We start from the raw sequence: 24,212 nt of genomic DNA on the forward strand, positions 1-24,212 counted from the left end.
CAGTTCTCCCTCACACATGCAGCAGAATGATAATGGCTCCATTCCCTCTCTGCTGACTCGGCGCTTCGCGCGGCCCACAGCTGACGGGTGAAATGAATTGAATTGACAGTTTGGGTGGGATTGAGCGGAGGAGACCCAGAGGGAGCGCTGGGGCCCTCGGATGGCCCGGTCCAGGATCAGTGGACGGCGTCTAACAAGGTCTCATCTCACATCAGTAGTTATCGGCGACCTCCCTGGCGCTGGCTCGCCGCTCCCTCAGGGTTGGAGCTTTCTATTGATCCACCACGGATCCTCACACCCGGGGACGCCTCGGCTCGTCAAGTTTTCTGAAGACATTCATGAGAGACGGCGGCTGGCAGCTCTTCCCTCACTGGTCGTACGCGCTGACCGTCGCAAAAAAACTCCACAGATTCTCTCGTCTCAACTGTTGATGCCACACATTCGTGGTGACAGAGTTGCAGCTTCTACAACAAGTTCTGAATCTAACAAACTAACAAAAGCTGCAGTTCAAAACCAATCCCAGCCTCAATGGGACGATGTGAGGGAGGTGGCCTCCAACCCAAACCCCAGCTCACTGAAGGCTCTCCTATCACGGACTGTGGGAGGAAAGCTGAGTGCCTCGAGCAGAGGTGGGCAGTTACATTCCCTACAGGGCAGATTATAAAGTGCGACTGCTGCGAGGGGGCATCGTGCCAAAAGAAAGGCGCCGATGACTGCGGAATGTGATGGAAAAAAATCTTAAGTAATGAGGACAAAATGAACCATAAAAGGTTCAATGGAAGCAAGGATGTTAACAAGTGTAAATGTGGCATGAACACTATAAAAAATATTTTACATGCATTTATTTGAGTAGAAATCGTAATAAAACTACAGATCAAACGTCGAAGATTATTTCAAAATATATTTTATATTTTATTAAAATATATTTATGTATTTCAATGAATATTGAGGAAAATATGACAAACGAAAAGAAGACAAAAATTCAGCCATGAATGTATTGTATTAACTGTTGAACTACCACAGGTAAAAACGGAAATAGGATAAAAAGAAATGACAAGTTACCAGTTGTATAGTTTTAGTCTGACCTCATGAGGGCCACATATGGCCCCCGGGCCGCACTCTGACCTCGCTGTCAAGGGGCAGCAGCACCGCGCTCCACCCATCCGAGCTGGGACGTCACATGACCTCGGATGCCGACCGAGGCAGAGCCAGTTCTACCCTGCGGACGCCGACAGCCTCTTCCTCCTGAGCGCTCCATTTCACCACTGCTGGTGACTCTAAAGACCCACCCTGTAATGTCGCGCCCATCCCTCCCTCCCCCATCCTCTATCTCTCCTGTCCTCCTCAGATCCTGCTCGTCTTGGCTCCAGTTTACCAGCAGACGTTTGTCACTCTGCCATCCTTCTCATGGCTTCCTCTCTGCCTCGCTCTGCGTGAAGAAATGGAAACTGGGTTTTTCCTGCTCTGCCTTTTCTTTCCATCCACTTCTCATCTGTGCCCCCACCACACTCCCTCGCTCTTCCCCCTCTTCTCATCACTACTCATGCCTTTGTTTGTTTACCACGTCAAACCAACACGTTTGTTTTTGTTTACACCTGCATCACAGAGACCGTCTGCACCTGCTTCGTTTCTGGTTTGTGGTTACTGCCAAGGGCGAAGGTTCAAAACGACAGGTGGCTCACAACTGTTTGACCTTCTGTGGACACAGCCAGACCACCTGCTGACTCTGGTGCTGCTCCCTCAGGTCTCCTCATTTGAGATCTTCCTCACTTCAGATCAGTCTTCAAACGTGGAAGAAGCCTTTTTGTTTTGCTTCACCTTAAACGTCCACTCCTGCAGGACACATGCTTTTCTCTGGCGCTGACCACTACTGGCTTGGCATTGGGAGGCTTTCACTCTGCAGTCTGCACGGCTCATCAAACTGGGGCCCAGACTAGAGTCCACCTGTTTCACCCTGGACTCAAAAGCAGGTGCGCAGTGTTGGATGTGACACTTGGACCGAGGCTTCCGAGCTCACGTCACCTGACCAGAGGAAAAGCACGCAGCCATTGAGGGCACATTGATGCTACTGCGGATTCTCTTGTCCACCGTTTTATGTGCTGACTTCAAAACTGCTTTGTAAAACTGGAGTTGTTTCAGGCTTCCACACGAAAACAACCCAAAAGTTGCCTGTTGCAGGGGCTCTGAACCTGTCTGATCTCGGGGCCGGGGCCCGTTTGTTCGGCCAGTGACAGAACTGATTCATGACCCTTGACTTCATTCGTGATCAATAACCATATCTGATCTACTGACATGTAAACAAACTAAAACCTTGTGAAATGACGTGATCATCACAAGTCATGTTCATCACATTTACTAAGGAAATAAAGAAAAAAATACTCTTGAGGCAAACTGTTGAGAAAATTGAAAAAAAAACGAATACAAGTCTGAACAAAATAAATATAATACAACTACGTCTAAATGTGATAAACTAAAAATATGATACTTTATTGAAAGTCCAAAGAAGACATAAGTAAAGTGTTTTTCATGACCAGTGTTTACTGTTGGGGGCGCCATCACTTTCCCATAGCTGGTCACTATCACAGATCTGCACTGACTCACGACTGCCACCACCCGTGGCTCATGGATTCAAACGGTCCAGAGGTGGGAAACAAGAAAACTTCTAGCGGCCCTCCAGGGAGCGCTCGCAGCGCCCGGCCCTGTGGTGTCCAGCCAGAGGCCTAGTGTATATTCCCAGCCTAATTTGCACCAAAACAACAGGTAAACGCCTGAAGGGATGATGAATCAGGTCATGGGTTGGTCTCCCTGCACTTCAGTCTGTCCCCAGCGAGGTGTCCGCCTCCAATTCTGATGCATTAGTTAACTTCATGAGTTCCACCCGTGACATTTGCAGACATCACCCAGTACGACAGTTTCAGAAAAATCAAGACCAACTGTGTAGGCTGGCAGCTCGCCGCGTGTTGTGTGTGGGCCGCCAGTGGAAATGTTGTTTACCGGCAGCAGAGGTGGCAGCCAGAGTGTCATTTGTTAAAGGTTGCTGCTAAACAAGTTGTGCATTGGAAGCTTTCCTAAGCAGAAGACGGAGAGGCAAGCAGGCAGGCAGGCAGGCAGGAGGTGGCGCGGCTGAGGCAGCTCACGCGTCCGCTCCCTCCACCTTCGCTCGCACAACAAACAGGAGCGCGGGCTGACCTGTGTGTGGACAGCGTTTACAAGGCACCTGCTGTCCTGCCGCCACAACCGCTCCGGCTCATGTCGCCGCGCTCTTTTGCTCATTAGCAGCTAGCGGCAGCAGAATCCCTGCGACAGCTCACTGAAAACATTTGTTTTACGCTCCTGCATCACTCGCCGACTGGGTCCCTCTGGAGCCAGGAAGAAGACAGGCAGGATGGACGTGGAGGAGCTAGCCAGGTGGCGCCACGGGGTGCCATCACATCTGACTGCAATACATGTGGAAAGACAGCAGGCTGCTCCCTCTGTGGGACTGCACACAGCAGCTCCTCCAGCCTGAGCCACCCAACAGTGCCTGGAACAGCGAGGTCCTCCTCCTGCCAGAGTGGGCCACTCAGACCTCCAACACAATCGACATCAACTAGGGACGGGCGATACCTTACCGTACACCATGTCTCCCAAACACAGTCTCCACCATGACAATTCTCAAATCCTCTGCCTTGGTTCACATCAACACACGCAGCTCTCCTGCTGCCGAGGTGACAACACTTGGATATTGGCGGCGGCGTTCTCTTCCGCGTCTCCATGAGGCTTCACTGATGGAGGACACACTCTCACAGGCAGCGCTAATGCTAGGAGCCGCCATCAGTTAGGGCCCATCAACAAATTCTAAAGCCTCAAAGTCTGAGTGACATCTTCAATAAGGCCATGGAAAACAAGCATTTTAGGAGACAGAGAATTGTGAGAAGGTTTTTCATCACACAAGACAAAGGACTGACAGTTTGGATCATGATCTGGAGAATAGACTCTGACTCCATCATCCTTTCTTTACCTGATGGTTTCTTCAGCAGCATCTAGGAACTGTGTCCAGACTGCTCCATAGTTCAAGTCAACTGTTCAGAGACATGAGACACAGCAGACAGACAGACGGCTCAGTTTAACCCCTAAATAAAGCTGGCAGAGCAGCCTGTCAGACACCAGCGGCTTCTACCAGAGACCTGAAACATTGAGTTTCTCATCTCTGCACTGCAGAGTTCACTGTTCTATTGAGACATCAACAAACCATGATGCTGGAGACAAACTCCACTCCTGAGTTCCATCATCAGACAGTGTCAAGGGAGACTGTGGTGTCCACTCTCCAAACTTGGACAGTTGGAAGAGCTAATGTGAGGAGCTGCAGCAGGTTCCTCTCCCAACATGGACGAGCTTGTGGTCCTCACATGTGGCTGTTCTGTCAGCCATCATTAGCCGCTGCCGTATCTTAGCCTTATAGCAGAGAAATGTCTCCAATCCCTGTGTTGCCTGGCAACTAAAAGCTTTTTTGAAACATCAGTGGGCAGCAATCAAGGCAGAGCGTGGAGGAAGCTTGAGATGTCAAACTCCTTCCTCCAGCACCGTCAGGGCCTCGGACACGCATCTGGGAGGAGGCGCTGCATGCTTCACACCTTGCCTGACATCGCTCCTCACAGGCGTCTGACCAGGACCGCCGCTTTATTGTTTGAAATAAGAAACACGCATCACATTTTGGCAAAAAAAAAAACCTCCACATTCAGCGATTACTGCACAGATGGCTCATTAATTCACTCTGGAGAAGTCTCCACCTTCCTAAACTGACAGTTGCCTCTTGCTGAGAAGCGTCCGAACAGAACTGGTGTTGACAGAGAGTGCTGAATCACGACCTGGACACCTCCCAGTCCAAAGACCAGGAGGACGAGTCGACGATGTGATGAAGAGAGCGAGTGGCTGACCACAGTGTCCACAGACGTCAAACAACCAAAGCAGTGCTGAAGGACTGGCAACTGCCCAACAGGGAGGAAGCACCAGCAACACCAGCAACAGCACCAGGCTCTGGCTTCTGAAGGAGGGAAAAGCTTCTTCCCAGCGTTCATCAGTGACCTCATCTTGACCTCACAGTGACCCCACCGTAACCTAGCCACACCAGAGCAACCTCATTTGTCTTCATCATGTAACCAGTCTATACACACACGACCCATTAATGATAAGCAATTAACACCACCTTCCTCAGTGAGGAGGAGGAGGAGGAGGAGGAGGGGAGTCAGTGATGTATAGGTATTTCCCCAAATGGATTCTGAGAAAAACCAATAAAGGCAGAAGAGATGAACGTCGAAGAAGAACACCACTGTCCTCAGGAAGAGGAGGAGGAAGAGGAGGAGGAGGAGGAGGAGGAGGAAGAGGAAGGGACTCAGTGATGTATAGGAATTTCCCAAAATGGATTCTTAAAAAAAAGCAATAAAGGCAGAAGAGATCCGGGTTGATGACTCCGCGGGGTTTTATTCTCTGGTTTACACTGCTTCCTGGAGAGGATCCACTGATCAGAGGAATGTAGAACCGGAGCGTCCCGCTGCTTTTACGAATGATGTCTCAGCACAAGGGTAAAAACCACACTAGCTTAATTCAGCAATCAAAAGCACTTTTCACATTGGACTGAGGGAGAAGTCCTGCTGCTTCATGACGACAAGAACTGAATTATGAAAACACTTGATACTTACTACTAATATATGCATATATATATATATATATATATATATATATATATATATATAGAAAGAGAGAGAGAGAGAGAGACAGAGATAAATAATTTTAATGTAACCGTATTGGGAAGAATAGCCCCGCCTCCAGGTCACCATGGCAACAGAGAGGCGGATCTTCCCTCCAACATCATTCCCAGCTGGAATTCCCGTCCTCAACTCTGCCTGGGATCGCGGGAAGCTGGGTCGGGTCCTGTCCCTCGGGACCGTGCGTGGAATTCAACATGGTGATGTATTGAAATGACTTGTCAACGCTGAGGATGTCAGTGTTTAGTTCCTTAGTTGGTTTTGGTTGGTAAGACCGAGGTGACTGCACCAGTGCCGGAGGTCGCTCGACCAGCGAGGCGAGGTGCTTCACCAGAAACATGTCAGCAGCCGGTCATCAGCAGGGGCCCAGGGCTCCCATCCTGCAGTGGTCAGCAGCAGAGGTTGCTGCTCTCAGAGACACAGACTGGGACCTGCTTTGACATCCAGATGTGATTTGATAAAGAAGCTCATAAAAGGCTACCATCTCTGTGACTCTTGCCTCGGCCACTGCGATGCCGTCTGTATTCTGTCTTCCATGTTTGACCTCTGAGCCTGCACTGTGAAGCAGCATGCCTCTTGCTTGTTACAGAGTTGACACAGGCGTTTTCAAGATCCCTCTTTTGCTTGGTGGGGACACATCTGCCCTGTCGGCCTCAGTGGTGGAGACGGCCTCCTCCCTGGTTCAGGACTCTGTGTTTGTTTACGCTGCTAACCAACTGTCTCTCCTCAGAAACGCGTCTCTGGGCTTTTGTACACTTTGCTGTCTGAGCTGCAGGGGAGCAGCGGTGACAGGAAAATGCTGTCAGAGCTGCATCGTCATACCGAATGTGACACACCAGTCGCTGGCCAAAAGGTTCCACCACAATAGCTGCAGCGCTTGTTTGTCCCCTTCTGTTTAGAATCTGGACTGTGTTCAGGAGTCGCAGTTCCCAGGCGGAGACCCGCAATGTGACTTCTCTGCTGTCTGTTTGGGTCTCGTCACGAGGGCCAGACTTCACGTGTCGCTGCTGTTCCGATCAAACGCCGCAGCTCTCTTCACTGCATTAGTGAGCCAGCAGCCAGCAGTGGTGCAGCTCTGAACCCATCAGACAGACTTTCTTTGGTGTCCCACCAAGCCAGTTTCATGTCAAGCCAACAGCAAGTGTTTTACCGTTTCCATCCACACTAACAACACTGTATCAGCCGACTTGTGACGGACGTTTCTTTGAAGTGTCACGGTCCGTTCCTTCTGGCTAACTTTGGTTGCCTGTGTAGCTGCTGGACACAAAATGGCTGCAGATGCTGGGCACGACGAAACACTGTGGGACAGTTGGCTGATCAAGACGAGAACTGTTTCTCGCCTACTGACAGTAACAAACAGTGGTTCCATAAAAACACCCGCATTATTCTGCTGCAAATGAGGTTTTAATTACAGAATAAATCTGAAATATTCCAAACGTTTCGGTGAGATCGTCCCGTTTCTTTGCCATGACCAAAGCCAGGAGCCAGTATTCGGGTCATGACAATCCCACGTCTCTGGGGAAATCAGGTTTATGGAGGATCGTCTGTCACGAACACGCTGCGCGGCGCCAAACAAAGGTACTTAGGGCAGCGGGCATCTGCCGGGGCGGCCCAGGATTAACTTCTGGGCCGCCACAGCACAAGCATGACTCATCTGTTTTTCACCCAGTGATGGGGACCAACTGATGAAGCGCCGCGCACACGATGATCACTTTTTAATTGAGTGGAAAAGTCGGGAGCAGGCAGGAAGCCTGCAGTGGCCAGATTGTGCTGACTACAGCATGAATCACACATGACTCCTGAAACAACAATCCTCTGCATCTCATTAACAATGAAGGGAGACGAGGAACAGTGCGGCGGCCATGATGACTCTGGAGTTCTACAAGTGACTTGTATGGTGTAATGATCCAACACACCAGAGAGGTGGCTGTCGCTGAGCGGCGCCAAACAGAACTGACAGCGTTAGGTCAGAGGCTGTTGTCGGGCGAGTCGGCCATGTTGCTACAGTCAGTGGGAGGCTGGTGCAACGACAAAAAGCTGGCCTTTGTCGGTGGCTGTATCTCGCGTCAGTCGTTTATATTTACCTGGTGTTTACCCTGAAGCGCTCTGCTGGACTGCATCCTGAAAGCACTTCAACCCTGTCTCTCCCTCATAGAAATGTCTGCTGTGTCTTGCCTGGGGTGCTACATACACAAACATAGGTCTGGGATTTGCCTGTCTATTGTTCCCAAACTAGTCTGGATTACTGTCTTTTCACTCAGCTGGTAGGGATCAAAGATGACCAGATGAATCAAAGGTGAAAACCAGAGGCTTCACTGTTCGGACGCGGACTGCTTCTTCTTCTTCAGCCAACTGCAGATCAACCGTTTTGGTCTGGTGGCTGCAGCGGTGCTGACAGGCCCGTGGGTGACCCAACAGAACAGGAGGAGAGCGGCAGTGCTGAGAGAGCTCCCGGTGTGTTGGCGCTGACTCAGCATGACGAGTGCAGTCACGGTCCCCGGCGAACTGGGACATCTCGTCACCAGATTAGAAGCAGCGTTCCTCTAATGGCACCACAAGACTTTTCCAGCCACGTGAAACCACAGTCGACTGATGTCAAGGATGAATTTCCACCAAATAAGCAGCGGAGGGATGAAGAGGGGGGAAAGCAGAGGCGCAGTGGCCGGGGAGGTTTCGCGCTGTGCCTCTCTTATCGAGCAGCTACAGTAACACGCCGACATCATGGTGTGGTATCAGTTCCATGTGAGCCAGGACTCGTAAAGAGTGGCTCACCGCGCTGCAGCCAGCGACACGTGTGAACGCGTGAGTCGTGGCCTGGTGCTGCTGAAGTCAGCTCACTCCCCGTGTGAGCCGCTTTCTTCAATGAGCCTGTGATCAGACAGATTTCCCAGACAGACCGGCCTCGCTCTGTCTCCTCAGGCCGAGGAGCGATGCATCGTCGAGTCACTTCATACTCAGATCTACTCACCAGCTCCGCTCCAACCTCCCATCCCTGTGGACAAGCAACGAATAACAGCCATTCTGAGGAGAAATATCCATACCACCACTCACTTAATAACTGCTCCACAGAGCCACGTGAGAACATCGTCTCATCCCGCGTCTCCTCACAAACAAAACGTGAGTTTGATTCAAGAGACGAAGCATTCGCAACATTCAGTGCCTTCTTGTCAGGTGACTTCAACACACAGTGATGCCGACGGAAACACACTCCTCAACTCAGAGTTTTCTTCTCACCTTCTACACACTTTCATTTGTGTGGACGAGCGACTTGACGTGAGAACGATTCAAAGCCCTCTTGGTCTCACAGACTCAGCTCCATTATTGATGACTTACTCTCATAAAAATGACATGCTCTTCTGTTGGAAGAAAAGCAAAGTGTCTCTAAGAAATGTAGCTCAGTAGTTCAGTAGCATCAAGCCACTTCAGGCAGACAGGAGAGAAGAGATGAGTTAGCAGGGAGGAGACACCACAGTGCTGGGGAGTCAGGCCCACCTGCCTGGATCCCTCAGACCAGCCTACAGAGCCGCGGCCAGATCTTCTGTCTGGACACGGATGGTTCCACTGTGCCCTGCTCCTGTGGTTACCTACTCCAGAGGGGCCTGGGTGATATGGACCGAGAATGAAATCTCCATGGTTTCAGGACCAAAAACTGTTCATTTTCACTTTAAAAAAACACAAATACAAACTAGCTAAACAGAAATAAACTTGTACATAAACAGCCAAACCTTTTAAACCTTTCAAAATAACTTCAATTATTTCAGCTGTAAGAGTATTTAGGCGTCGATATCTACTGAGTTCCACACACACCATACATTGGCTTGTATGGAAACCAAGATCATTCCTGAGATTCTTCCTGAGAAGAAGTCACTCCTGATGAAACTCTTATAAAACAAAGAACTCCAACTCATGGAGAAAATGGATCCGTCAGCCAGGCCTACTCTGGAGACTCTTCCACTAACCACAGGCCGATGACAGCATTACGCGTCATTTGTCATGTTACAGCCTTCAGCCCTCCCTGTCACAGAGTCCATTCCCTGAGCTCATATCTCCTCTTTCAACAGAGCCAGACTCCAGCAGCGGAGGAGTTGGGCCTCATGGCTGCAGCTCTTATCTGGAGCCACATCGGCCTGAATGAAAGTCTGGAATAACCCAGACTCGGCCCAGGTCCCCAACGCCACACGCTAATTTCATTTCCTTCCAGACTCAGCCGTCCAACCCTAATCTCTGATGAGGACGATGAGCATCAATTTCCTCCACCACAAAGAAGATCTGAAGCTTTTACCGCCAACAGAGGACGTCTTACATCATCCTCCACACCCGTCGCCGCGCGGCTCCAGCGGCGCTCGGCCTTTTTTGGGAAAGCTCCCCTCGTTGCTACCCAGCCCACACTCCTCTGGCTGTCTTATAAACAAGGGACGGGACGGCACCCGGCCACAGACGGAGCCAGATGTGTCACTAGATGAACCCAAAGGGGGCGGCTTGGTGGTGACACTCAGAGCATTCCTGATCCCGGCGCGTCCCTGAGACAGGAGTTTGTCACACGCGGGGACCAGAGCTGATGAACACAGCAGGAACCAGGAGCCGCCACGCTACGCCGCCAGATGTGGGGCTATTTCTGGATGCAATATTGCTCCACCGCCGACGACAGCGCACCGTGGTAATGCAGGCAACATCGCTGACGTCAGTCAAACACAATTGTTGGAAAGCAGATGAAAGAGAAGATTTTGCTCACGTTGTAATGATGCATCTTCCAGCGCTAATCCAGATGACGGTGAGGGGCGATAATCCCAGCTGACATCAGGGGAACAAGACTATCACGCTCCTGCAGGTGATTACTTTTAAAGGTCCATAAAAAAATGAACGTTAGGGTCAGCCCAGACCGGAAACAGGGGTTCAGGGTGCCTGACCCGGGTGTGCACCCGACGTCCACTGCAATATTCAGCACATGCCACAGCATGTTGACCACTAAGCAGAGTCCAGTTTGCCTTCCCACGTTCAGCGATTCATACTCGGTGGCACGATTTCATTTGAACAATATCCGCAGTCACACTGCAGCACAAAGTCCTCCGGTAAGACCGCGTCGGCCCGGACCTGTCACTGGTGCGGCAGCCTCCAGCTGAGGGTCAGTGTGTGCCAGTAAACAGGTAGATTTCAGCGAAGGGTGCGGAGGGAGGGGGCGAGGGAGGAGGCCGCGGCTAAGCTCCTGAGAAAATAGAACATGTTGTGTGATTTAGTTGAGAGCTCTTTCACTCTCCCCAGTCTGTGATTTATCTTTCCCCCGCTTCTCTTGTTAGGCTTTCATCTTCTCTCGCTCCCTCCCTCCGTTCATTACTACATCGCCTCCTTTTTTCCACCCTCTATGTACACTGATTTCACACTCCTTCCTTCGCTCTCTCTCTCTCTCTCTCTCTGTCAGCGCGGCGCAGCGGAAGAGAAAGAGCGGGCAGAGAGACGGGGGCCCAGCAGAGCATGAAATGCTCGGGACTTTTACTACAACTGGCAGCGTTTGACCGCAGAGTGCGGCAGCCGTGGCCGCGGTCTCCCGCAGCAACGTGGTGTCGAGAAGAAGGCATGTGAGCCGGAGAGAAAGGAAGACAAGTCGGTGTGTTCAGGCCTGGAAGGAGCTTTCAATGAGGGAACACAGCACATCACCCTCTTTACTAGCCAGAATTCCCAAACAACCAATTTGACCTCGGACGTGTGAACTCAACATGGCGGCCTCCAGTCCTCCTCATTACCTCCCAGCATCCGCCTGTCTCTTGGGACACCTTTTTTTCCAACTTGACATCGCAACTGCAACGAGCTCTGCAAGAGCACGCTCCAGCAGTCACCGAGGCGCTGAGCCCTGCCAGGCAGGAATGGTTCAACAACAGTTAAAGATTATCTGGACTCTCCGACTCACGTGTTTGCTCTTTATTTCTCCACCCTGCTCGTTGCCCGTGGTGTCAGGTATCAAGTGACACCATCATCACAACAGGGTCCGTCGTCACGGTGACGCTTCAGTGTGAAGTGCAGGGCGCCACCCCCCCAGCCCGTCGCTCACTGGCCCACATGGGCCCCATAAAACTAGCGTGCCAATATGATGTCTCCTGATATTTTGAAATATTGTTTGCACGGTGAATACCAATATCAACAGCAGGAGTTGTTCACAAGAGTCAATATTTTAAAGGGAAAAATGCACAGAACGCTGTGTATTAGAGCTAATTTGGCAGTGTAGTGAACTCAGTCCAGTTCGACCTACAGTTACACTTCCATTTCACATCCAAACACTGTGGTGGTTAGCTGAGCTGACAGAGACGGTCCAAAGGCTCACAGCTGTCCCAAGGATCTGAAGGGGGAGGCGGATCCACTGAGGGTGAGCCACAAGCCTCAATACATCTTACAGTGTTCTTTCATGAAATATTGATGGAGTGAAGGTAAAATATCAATACAGCACACTGCCATCAAGTATCGTGACACTTGAGAGCGCCTGTCTGTTTCTCCGCAGGAAAACAATGGTGCACAAACATGTTTAGCAGAGCTCAGCGGGGGGGTTTCTGAACAAGATGAATAACGCAGCCAGACTTGCTTCCAATATCAACGTGGCTGCTCGCCCAAAACTAGCATCAGCCTAATGCTGTTAGCGCAGACAGAGTCATCCATTAGAAGTCCTTACAGTAGACAGGCGGGGCGACGGGGGGGGGCACAAGGGTGGGTGTGACCTCCGGTTGAGTCACAGTCCCAGTGACGGCGCGCAGAACCTCTTCACGGATCTGCTCAGGTCGCAAGCAGCATGCATGCTAGGCGTCCACACGACCATGGCCGTGACTGACTCAGATGAAGCCGACGGAAGCCTCACTTTTAAAGGGGACACCCTCATGACGGAGGACGCCTTTCATTGGAATCGTCTAATTGGTGTCCATTTCCTATCGCACTTCAGCGACAGTAGTAACCGCAGCTTTTCTCACAAACCTGTCTCACAAGTGAAGGATTTTTTTCCTCAGTGGACGTGAAAACGTGAAGAAGAACAGGAGGGCGGTGTAGAAGAATCCCTTAATGCTGGCGTACAGCACCGGGTCTGATCTCACTTTCACAATAAAAGCTTCACCTGCTTTGAGAGCGAACAGAGGAGAGGAGATTTACTGCCGCAGCTTTGATTCCCGGGACCCTCCCTCTTCACGCTGCAGACCTAAATCCACAGCTTCCAGCTACAGAAACCAGTCAAGTCAATCGGCCGGTTGAACCGGCCAGACTTGTTTCACCGCTTCCCTCCAGCTGGGTTTGACCTCCTGACCCCCAGAAAACAACAGACAGCAAACGTAACACGAGCTCCCTGGAACACATTCCACCTCACAGCGCTTGACACATCACACGATTCACACTTTGATAAAAAGATGCACCGAGGGGGAGGAGGAGGAGGAGGAAGAGGACTTTCTTTTTTCTCTATTCTTAAGCCTTCAGCACGGCTTGAATTCTTTAATGAACCCGACAGTAAAAGATAAGAATGAGTTATTTAAAAATTCATGGAATGCATAATCAGGTACAGCATTGACAGATAAGAAGACAAATGTTTGCTACTTTCTTATGACAATAATCATGACATTGATAAGAAATAATAAAAAAAAATCAAAATAAAAAAAACTTTGCATCAATATAATGCACACATTTCATCACTGTCATGAAATCACTTCTCGACAGGAGACGATCTGGAAATGAAGCATCACTGGAAAACAGCTGCACAATCCGTATATTGAAATATGAACTCATCTTTTATGACTCCATCCATCCATCCATGTGGTTGCCATGGTGATGCTGTTTTGTGAAGCGCGCAGGTTACAGCTCCTCCTCTGTCACCTCCCTTCTCATTTTTAAGGTCGGTGGAGGGACCAAATCAAATATTTTTACGATTCATCGATACACGAGTGGCGATTCAATACACTGCAATACAGTAAGTTCAGCAGTGTATAGTGACCAGAAGCATCAACTTAAGAGGAAAGTCAGCACAAAATAATGTGCATGAAAAGAGGTTTATTATTATTACCATTGTTATGAAGTCAGTCCAGTTCGACTTTCAGTTACATTTCGCAGGACAGCAGAGGAATGAATCGCTCCTTCAGTCCACAGAGTCACTCCAGAAAATGTTGCTACTAGACACATGTGACAAATGCAGCAGCATAACCAAGTGTCTACATAGCAAGTATTGATGCAGACGACGTAAAATATCACGCAATCTAGCATCGCAATATTTGAGTGTATTGATTTCTTCCACCCCTAATAATAACATTGCCATTTAAGTCAATAATATGAAATACGTCAATGATAATAATACTGAATTTTCTTATTGCTAATAATAATATGTGACTATGGACATCATATACTGTATATTTATCTAAATATTCAATCATTCATTTATGTTGAAAGTACATTTCTTTTTCTGTCAAGGTGTCTGTTTCCACGGTGTTTGCTTTGTCCCTCCACTGTTGATCGTGTTGTGGCTTTGCGCATGACTGTAATGTGATATATATATATATTTATAGGGTCTGTGCGACGGCGTAAGCACCACAGTGGGAAGAAGAATATGGGCAGTCTCATCTCATCTCATCTCAATATTTGTTCAGCGGACGGAAGGTCAGAGGATCTCATGACGTGAAGAGGCAGAAGAAGGTTTTAATCATCGATGATCCCCGAGGAGCAGAAGACGCACGCACACACGTGCTCTGGTCTGACACTAATGAATTCGCTGCATTTGCAGCTAATGAAGGTGCCGTGGCACCAGGAGCGAGTGTGTGCCGGGGTGCGTGCGCGTGCCATCGTTGCTCATTAGCATTACACTGCTAATGTAACAAGTGTGAGCAGATCACCTCCGATATGCTCAGCCCATAATCTCGGTTTAATGCTCACATTTGCTTTGAAGACAGATTTGGTCAAAGTGTGGCGACGACATCCTGGAGCCGATTTCCGCTGGCTTGTTAGCGAAGCACCTACTTGGTTTGTGCGTGAACCGTTAGCATACCTGATGGTGCAGAGGTTGTGAGTTCTAATCCCGGGGGGCTCCCGCGGACAGCTGAAACGCTTCATCTCCTCGGCCAGTCACGTACACACAGGCTAATGTCCTCGCCGTCTACTGAAGTGCTGATGAGCCACGCCCTGCGGACGGATTCCCAGACCTATTGAACCAACCCAACCAGCATTTGTTCTCCTCAGCCAATTCACCTGGCTCTTGCCGACACGTCAAAACAACAGTGGCATGTCTGTCGCCAGCAGTCCAAGGTTCATAAATGTATTCATAAGCTAATGTCACTCATGGATCCTGTGGCACAGGCTCGTAGGCGTAGGTCAGGTACTGATGAAGGTGTCGGCGGGCTAACCAGGGCGCGCGGCAGGTTTCTGCTCTGCGCTGGCTGCTGGAGTGTGAAGTGGCAGTCTGCTCCGTGGATGCAGGAGGAAAAAGCTCCTCACACTCCTCCCCGTCTTCTGGAGGTCTGTGTGTGTGCACGCAGCATCTCTGTCTCGCAGGCATCTGCGGGCCGTCCACCTGCGTGCTCCCATTCCTGAAGCCTTGACCTTAATACGTCGCCGTATGCGAATAAATCCGCCCCGGACTCAGCTGAGCAACGTGCGTCCACGAAGAGACGGACAGTGTTGTCTCAAACACTCGTCAGTGGCGCATTGAAAAAGTGTTACTGACCTATTTAGCGGAAAAGAGTTTGATATTTCCATCAGGGCTGATAAAAATAGAGCCACCAGGGTGTTGCTACTGAAGCTGCTCTGGATTCCAGGCCCCGCCATGCAGCAGGTACGACGGCACCTTCTGTGGAGGCCCAGCCAGTGACAAGACTCAACCCTGATTCCACTCAACAGGCAGGCTGAGTTGAGGACCGGCGTGAAGCGAAGGTCCAGTCGTGTTCACCGCCACGTTCAAAATGGCGGCCATACGTCTGTCAAACTCAACTTGAATCTGGAGGATGAACCTCTGAATGTGCATTTCCAAACCAGCGTCTTGAGGAAACATCTGCCATCTCCACCAAACATGTAACTAACCAACGCTCATCAGTTCCTCTGCAGCCGAACGCGGGCCAGAGTGACAGGAGCTGAAAGTCAGCCAACATATCTCCCGTACCGAGGTACAGTGGAGCTCTGACACTGGAACAATGCCACCAGTTCAAGGCTCCTTTCCACGATGTGGTCAGAAAATGTACCTGTGTGAAGCCGCGGACGCCACTGCTGCCTCAGCCCTAGGTGGCGGCCTCAGAGGCTTCACTGCAAATAGTCATTTACGGAGACAACCTGAATATTCCCACTGCGTTCAGCGCTCCGTGTGCTTGATGTTTAGTCTTTGGTGGAAAACAGCAATTTCACTTCACAATGGGAGCACATGAACACCTCACCGGTGTTGAAGAAACCACGGCCACAGGACCGAGAGCCGCATCTGCAGCGCCACTCACGCCCCGCCGCGTGCCAACACATCCACAAACGCAGGTCGGACGTCGTGAAAATTCAATATTTACCCTTGAAACCCAACACAAACTAAAGAAATAGACGAATACAATCTGAAGATAGCTGCCTGGTGAGCTGCACTGAAGAGCAGCGCTTCATCATTTTTGTCTCCGACAACACATTATAGTCGTTATTTTGTGGAACTGTTGAGGACTTCACAGCAGGTTCCACAGCTGCCTCAGAAACAAATTCTGAACAGCAAAGTGACGACAAAGATCATTCATGTGCAGTAAATCAGAAGCTCAGAAGTGCTTCAAAGAAGCTCCATAAAGATCTGCGCGCTCGCCCCAATCCGTTCGAATGTTGCCGTCTCTAACTTCCTTCATCCACTCAGAAAGTGCAAAGTCTGGGATTGAAATCCGGGGGCTCGACTTCATCTCCCGGGTTTAACAACAAAAGCGTCACAGCTTAAACACGCTTCACTACAAAGCTCCGCCGAATCAATCGAACCCGCAAAGGAGTAAAACAGCAGCCGGAAACAATCCAGTGGGGAAAGGGCGGAGAGAGAGGAGAAGGAGGGATGTGCAGCAGAGAAAAGAGATGAACAGATGAACGAGCGGGGATCCTGAGCCGCTGAGTCGCTGCTCCGTGACCACCCCACCCCTCCACTTCACACATCGGCAGCATTGAGGCAAGAGAAGGTGGACTTACAAGATCTCGTCGTTCTGGAACTCCAAGATGCCGTGAGAGTCTTCAAAATCCTCGCCACAGCCTCTCGCGGTTCCTTCCACCGTCTTGTACGGCAGCATGACGACGCCGCGAGCGCCTGACATTCTCAGCACCTTCACCTCCATGGTGCCGACGCTCTCGCTCACGTGGCAAACGGGTTCCTCGAAGGAAAAGATGCCGGCGTGGTCATCGTCGAAGATGGTGACGGACGCCGTGGACGGCAAGCCGAGGCAAGCCACGCAGTCCACGTGATTGGCCGACTCCTCTTCCTCCGCCTCCTCGCCTTCGGACGTCAGCACCTTCACGTTGGACAGATGAATGAGGAAGTTCTCGTCTTCCTCAAAGATGTCGTCGTCGATGATCCCGACACGAATTTCCTTCATGGTCTCGCCAGGCTTGAAAACAATCACGCCCTCAGTGAACTCGTAGTCGGAGCCGGCGTTGGCAGTGCCATCTTCGGTGCGGTACTCCACAGAGACCGTCTTGGCCAAGTCCCCGCCACGCCTGGCCACATTCACGGCCACCGTGCCGCAGTTCTCCAGACACTGATAGGAGGCAGGCTCGAAGAAGATCTTGGACACGGGGTCGCTGTCTCCGATGTCGGAGCGGACTTCGTGCATGCTGACGGCTTTGCGCGCCTGATCGGCCGCGTGCTTCTTCAGGATGTTGCCGGCGCCAGTCATCAGCCGCGTGGCCTGGCAGCGGTAGAAAGCGCGGCTCTTCTGCTGCTGGCTCAGGACCTGGTAATTGGCAAGCTCAATCAGCTGCTCCACCTGGGGGCGAAGCACAGACACGTGAAGGTCGTCTTCCCTTCGATCAAGTCCACGCTGGATCCTATGTTTGGCCTCCTCATGATACGGAGCCTCTTTCCTCCCACACACTCTGACGTGATCAAGAGTTCCATTCAAACAGCGCCGTTGCCATGGGGACCACCTCGCGCAGAGAGCACTCCCAGCAGTCCACAGACATTCTAGCATTATTAGGTAGCTTTAACTTTGATGGGCAGGAGTCATTCCCCACACCATGAAAACATCCAGGCATTCGCTTCCAGGACCAGAGCCACATTTCATTCTCGCTAAAATCATTCTTCGTTTTGAAGCGATTCTGAATCCGATCTGATTACCACCCCGTTTTTGAACGACCCAAAGCTGTCAGCGCCGCTACAGCGTCGCAGCAGACTGCTGGTGAGTTTTGCCGCCAACGTGACTTTTGTCAGCTCCAGATTCAACCAGACAAAACCGAGATGCTGGAATCTGTTGGGAACGTTGCCAGAGCCAACAGATTTCCTCACCCTGCATTCCCAACCTTTTCCCAGTCACCTAAGCATCTGGAGCTGAACCAGCTGAAGACCATGGAGCTGAGCGTAAGCTCCACCTCCTGGAGATCAGACGATTCCTTAGTCAGCAAGCAGCCTGTAGGTCGAGCGGGCGCCAACAACGATGCCGTCAAGACGTGTACAAAGTACAACCTGCCCACCAGCGGCAGGTGCAATCACACGCCTGACCTCTGCTGCCCCATGGCCTGCTGTGGCTGGAGCACCAACCCAGGCTTGGACATGGACTGAGTCAGGAGGATACACTCACTCACTCACTCACTCACTCACTCACTCGGCGCTGCCATGGAAACGCCAGAACCCACTAGGTTTTTACAGAAATTCCTGGGCTTGTCCATCAAACCCACCTCCTTGTCTGGATGCTTCTGCTTCAGCTCCTTCAGGATCTTTGCCATGTCTCTCCTGGTCTCCTCCTCGTCCAGGTCCTTCTCGTCAATATCCAGGCCCAGTGTACCGTCCAGGAAGTCCACACCGTGAGAGTTCAGCATCTTCCCGTCCATCTCAATGTCCACCTGGAAGACAGAGGTCAGCTCGCCTGTTACAGTGCCAGTGTGAGAGCATGATAGTGCCTCTAAATGAAGCCTCAGGCTGCTGTGTGTGCAAGTGTTTCTTAAAGGACCAAAACATCCGTTTCTATTTCCCCTCAATCTCTGGTCCAGCCACAGTCGAAATAAGACCGCAGGCGTGATTCTCAGCAGGACTCTGCAGTCTTTCACCATGAAGAAAGAGTGGACTCCAAGAGCCTGAGGATGCTTTTGAGCCACAACGTTGAGAAATCATTGCATTTTCCAGGCAGAGGACGTAATGCAAGTCCGTCAACGTGGACATTAAAACAGAGTGTGCTTCACTCGTCAACGGAGGAGACTAACGTGATGAGTTTCAGATACACTTTTGCTCAAGTCTTTAGAAAGTAACAGTTTGTTTCTGCTGATCTGCTTTTCTACGAATGCTCACGAGGCAATGAGCAGCAATGGCAGATGAGGATTGTTTTCTGCCGCTGGCGGCTGGAGAGGAAGTCTAGCGCCATGTTGTCTGTGGCCGAGAGTGTGTGCGATATTCGCAGCATTGATGTGAATGTGTATCTGCCTCTCCTCACCTTGGACGGGAGAGGCCGGTCCCCCTCGGTCTCGATGATCATGCCCCGCTGCTTGCCCGTCCTGTAGCGCTTGTACACGTACTTGTAGAAGAGCAGGCGGCGGTCCGCCACCCAGGCAAACACCACGCAGATGGGGAAGAAGAAGAAGGTGAGCAGGCCCTCCCACACCTGCACCACGCCAGGCGAGATGACGGACAGGATGAGGTAGAGCCAGATGTAGGCAAAGATGCTCCAGGTGGCCGTGACGAAGAAGACCCGCAGGTGCTTGACCTTGCGGGTCTCACCATCGGGCACCACGTAGACGCAGAGGCCGATGATGACAAACATGTTGAACGCCGCAGAGCCCACGATGGTGGAGGGCCCCAGCGCGCCGGCTTCAAACCCGTGACCGATGACTTCTATGACCGACAGGAGGATCTCGGGAGCCGAAGAACCCAGAGCCATCAGGGTGAGGTTGGACACCGTCTCGTTCCAAATCCGGACAGTGGTGGTGCTGGTTTCTCCGTTGGGCTTCTTGATGGTGATTTCTTTCTCCTGCGAAGTAATGACTTCTATCGACGCCATGAAGCGGTCAGCGATGATGGACACGCCCAGAAACATGTAGACCAGGGCCACAAAGTAAACGGTGGCCCTGGCCACCTTATCGCCGAAAGACGGGTTCAAGGGTTCCCAGATGGGGAGGATGACTCCAGGCTGGCACTCCTCCGGCTTGCTGCACTCCGTTTTATTTGAGGACGCCGCTGATACCGAGCTGCCCAGGTTGGGCTCGGGAGGAGCCCCGCTCAGCGACGGCTGGACTCTGAGCAGGAGAACCACGCCGACGGCTGCCAACCTCAAGGCCAGCGACAGTGGGGAGGAGTGGTGACCCATGTTGAAGGCTGGATCGGAGTTCCTTCAGAAGACAGATGAACCTGCGCAGAGGAAACAGAACAAGCAAGTTCATGAAATCTTCACACTTCATTCGCAACTTTTGATGATCAATATTGGAGCTCCTTCCATCCAGCTTGGCAGCGGTGGAGAAAAGCTGACCTTAAACGTGGCATTAAAAAACCATTCTCAACACAAACATGCAGCTGATCTGGTCTGAAGACATGTTTCTCTCTCAGATGTTTGTCCAGCTGGCCCAGACAGAGAGGGTTAGAGAGCTCTCACCGCAGCAGAGAGCTCAGCGGGACACCATTCCACCTTCTCTCCAAGCAACAACCCGCGGTGCCTGGGCTCTGGCAGCCAGGAGTGGCTTGCTCTGATAACACTTGTGTCAACAGAATCTCATCTGAGGCGGGCGCCTGGTCTTTCCATTCTAATACAGCAGTCAATTCTGAAATTAAATGGAAGGCTCCAGAGTGACTGAGATAAGACCTGGGTGTATTTGGTGTTGAGCGTCTGGATAGATGTGCAGGTCAGGTACCAAACACGCGCCACAGATCAGACAGGTGACCGTGATCACAGCATTCCTTGTGGTTAGCTACATCACTTCATACTGCGCGTGCACGTGGCGCAGGTTTTAGCTCCACCCAGTCAAGCACTGTTTAACCAGTGAGGCGTCAGAAGAACCAAGCAACACCACACTGACTATCAGCTGATAACATTCCTGAGACACCTGATGGCTGAAAAGGTGTAAAACATGGCACCTGCTGTGGCCCTGCGTGGAAGCGCCCCCACTCACCCCTGCTCTGAAGCATTTCTACAGCTACTAGGGATGAATAACCTGCCGCAGCAAACACTTGGAACTCAAGCTTACGAGGTCCGACGTCACCAAGAGCAGGATAAGTCACAGGGTTATTTCCTGCCATGCAACCAGCGGGGACGGTCGGCGCAGAGCTTTTGTTTCCAGAGCGACTAGTTGTATGAAAAAGACGGCCGCGCAGTCGCCGCTGTAACATGTCCGCAGAGTGAGGTGAGGGCGCTCTCCGCCACACAGGAGCATTTATATCAACACAAGGCAGTCGGATCGTTTCCCCAGTCCGTTCTTCAAGCGCATCACCATTGGCCGACTTGCAAGTGACTGAAAAATCAACTTTTCAATAGAAATGTTTCATGTGTGTGGTACAAAGTTCCCTCAAGCCTCTCACTCACATGCCGACAGAGCCTCGGAGCTCCTTATTTTCTACATTATTCTGTTTTCCTTTCGACGGCACAGTAGCAGGATTCAGGCTAGAAGGGCGTCTGGACGTCCCACATGTCTGACTATTAGGTATAACAGCCTCTTCGTAGAGTCATCACGCTGGTTTCCAGGAAGAGAGTGTTTCTGCCAGGTCATTTCACAAAGGAAATTCTCCCATTCTCAAAGCTTTTTCAGCCACAGCTGGTCCCTCGCAGGCACCATATTTGTTTACCATCCGTCATCGCGGCGAGGAAGCGCTGTGATTGGTGGGACGTGTGAGGACAGGAGGAAAACGCAGAGAACCTCCAAACTACAAACAATGGTTTCCAAAACTAACTGGCAGCTTTTCAGTCGGAGGAGGATTTTGCTGTATCTCTTGTCACGAAGCCCCCCACCCCACCCACCCACCCCGCTCCCCAGCTCACAGTGCATGGCGAATGTCAGCAAAATAGCTGAACAGGGATCAAAGCCTTGGTACAGATTTTCTTAGAAGGAAGGAATGAAAACCTTCACAGATACACAGCTGACACAACTGTTGCCTATCTCGCATATATAGATGAAAGAAGATGAGCAGAACTATCAACATTTAGCAGTAGTCAGGGGACTGATCATTATTATAATTGTGTCAAATGAATCAGCGTCAGCTGAGTAACAGAGCTGCCCAGGGGACTCCTGCATCTGAAAGGGTAACCAGAGTGTAGCAGCAAAGGTTCTTGTCTACAGATGTTTACAGTTTCTTCCTTACGAAGCAGCTTGTCAGTGGGTGTGCTGGGGGCCTGGTTATGGGCTGGCACTAGCCTGGCAGGAGCTGCATTGTTCACATTATAAGGTTTTATATTCTTTACCTACAAAAGTGTTCATTGAATGAAGATGAGTTTTTGCTTCCTTGACTCCACATCATGTAGTCAAGTCGAAGTCTGGGTCACCTGTGACCACATCTCTGATTCAGCCAAACACACCTGACCTGTCCCACCGAGAAGCAGCTAAACATTCAGCACCAAGCTGGCTCCACAGACTGAACATGTGTTTCAGGAGTGTGAGCCAGAGGTTGGACTCGTCTCTTCAGACACACGGCGGCTAACTTGCATATGGTTGTCTCCTCCTGTGGGGCCCATGAAGTGCATCATTGGCTTGAGACGCTGCTGTAGTGAAGCATCAACATGTGGGTCTCAGCACCAAAGGCTTCCTCTATTCTTGCAGGTGGAAGCTAAAAAAGGCTGGGACTGAGGTGCCACACAGGAGTGACTCTCCTGAGGTCTGAAAGAGGCCGTGTTCGCTGCGCAACACTTTCAGTCGCAGCCTTGTCTCAGTGGAGATCGTCGTCCTCCTGGTGTTAAGCAGCGGAGGCGAGCACGCAGCGCTGTGATTATCCTCCCGTGCTACACTGCCATCACTGTCATGTCTCACACCCAGGCCGTCAACACAACCATGTTAGCGTGTCCCAGGATGGAGGCGTCAAGACAGAGGGCGTGTGAGGCACTCGACACGTGACACGGCACGGTGCCAAGACGATGGCCTTCTAAATAAGAGCAATAATCCCTGCTTCTGTGGGCGACACATCTCTGGACATGAAGACAATCCCTGCGACACGCTCCTTGATAGACCCACGTGACTCTCATCACCTCAGAGGAATTACCAGCTTTGTGTTGAATTTTGTCTTCTTCATTCCAGAGGAGGATGTAAGAGGCGGACCAGTCTCATGGTAAGAAAACCACTCGCAGACCCATCACAGTGAGTGACCAGACTGATGTAACACACAACATGAGCGAACAGATCTCCACTTCTCCCTGTCACCCAGGTTCTACGTCATTCTCCACCTAGTGCAGACCTGGCCAACCCGCGGCTCCTGAGTCACACGTGACTCTGCCCCTGTTTCATGCGGCTCTTCACCAAATGAGTCGCTGAACTGGCTGCTGTTTTGGTCAAGTTGCTGTTGAAATCGTGGTTGATACAGGAAATAAGAGGAAAGAGTCAGAGCTATTCCGGTGAACTGTCAGAATAGGAGGATCAGGGTCAGATTGAGGGGTTTGAAAAAGACAGGCACCAGAGACGTACGCCGGAGGTGAACCATCAACCTGGTGACACACAGGGAGGAGCTTTCACCACTAGACTGAGTCAGGTGAGCAGCTGCTCAGGTGAAGCCTCACAGCCTGAGGTGGCTCTGCTCAGCAGCACAGTACAACAATGATGCTCTGAGTCTCTGAATGGTTGGCCAGCCCTGAGCCAGTTAGTCCAGACCTAAACCACTGCGACGCCACCGTCTCCATACTGAACCCACTGGTGCTCTGTGGTGGCAGAACTCCACCCACTGTGCAGCTGAGTCATGCGGCCCATGACTCTCCTGCTTCTGCACTCAATCCTGGTTCGACTGAAGCGTGGAGTGAGGTCATCAACAAGCGACACGTCCTCCATCCATTCACAAAGCGTGTGGACAGAATTGTTTCCAGTGGCACAAACGTCAATATTTTCTTTTGCGAAAAGAGATTTCTGATTTTTCTTATCAGCTTCTTTCTCCTCTCTTTGTTTCAAGTGAAGGCCGAGAGGATGTTTTCAAGGAGATAAGCGAGGTCACTTGGACAGCGGCCTCTCGTGAGAAACGGAGACGGACGAGAAAGCAGAAAGGGAGGGTCAATAGAAAGACCAGCTCCACCCACAGCGACAGCTCTTTCAATAAACACATATAAACAATCCCCTGCAAAGCAGAAAAAAGACACGTAGATGTGACACATTGACAAACTCAGGTGTGTGAGATAAATGTTATTTAAACCTGCAGCAGCGCCACCTCCGCTC

At 51.0% G+C, this 24,212-nt stretch overlaps 1 protein-coding gene across 3 annotated transcripts in view; it reads right to left on the minus strand.

Annotated features, from left to right (window-relative positions):
- The window catches only part of slc8a1b (solute carrier family 8 member 1b), a 102,248-nt gene that overhangs the window by 68,890 nt on the left and 9,146 nt on the right, over positions 1-24,212 (minus strand). For all 3 annotated transcript variants that reach the window (XM_053874615.1, XM_053874613.1, XM_053874614.1), the window contains exons 2-4: positions 19,319-20,229; positions 18,570-18,734; positions 16,872-17,662 (exon numbers count right to left, since the gene is read on the minus strand). In XM_053874615.1, coding sequence (XP_053730590.1) covers positions 16,872-17,662; positions 18,570-18,734; positions 19,319-20,188 — 1,826 coding nt within the window. In that variant the 5' untranslated portion in view covers positions 20,189-20,229. The remainder of the gene's footprint in view (positions 1-16,871; positions 17,663-18,569; positions 18,735-19,318; positions 20,230-24,212) is intronic.

The sequence above is a fragment of the Synchiropus splendidus genome, chromosome 9 (assembly GCF_027744825.2).
Source record: "Synchiropus splendidus isolate RoL2022-P1 chromosome 9, RoL_Sspl_1.0, whole genome shotgun sequence".
Classification (NCBI taxonomy): domain Eukaryota; kingdom Metazoa; phylum Chordata; class Actinopteri; order Syngnathiformes; family Callionymidae; genus Synchiropus; species Synchiropus splendidus.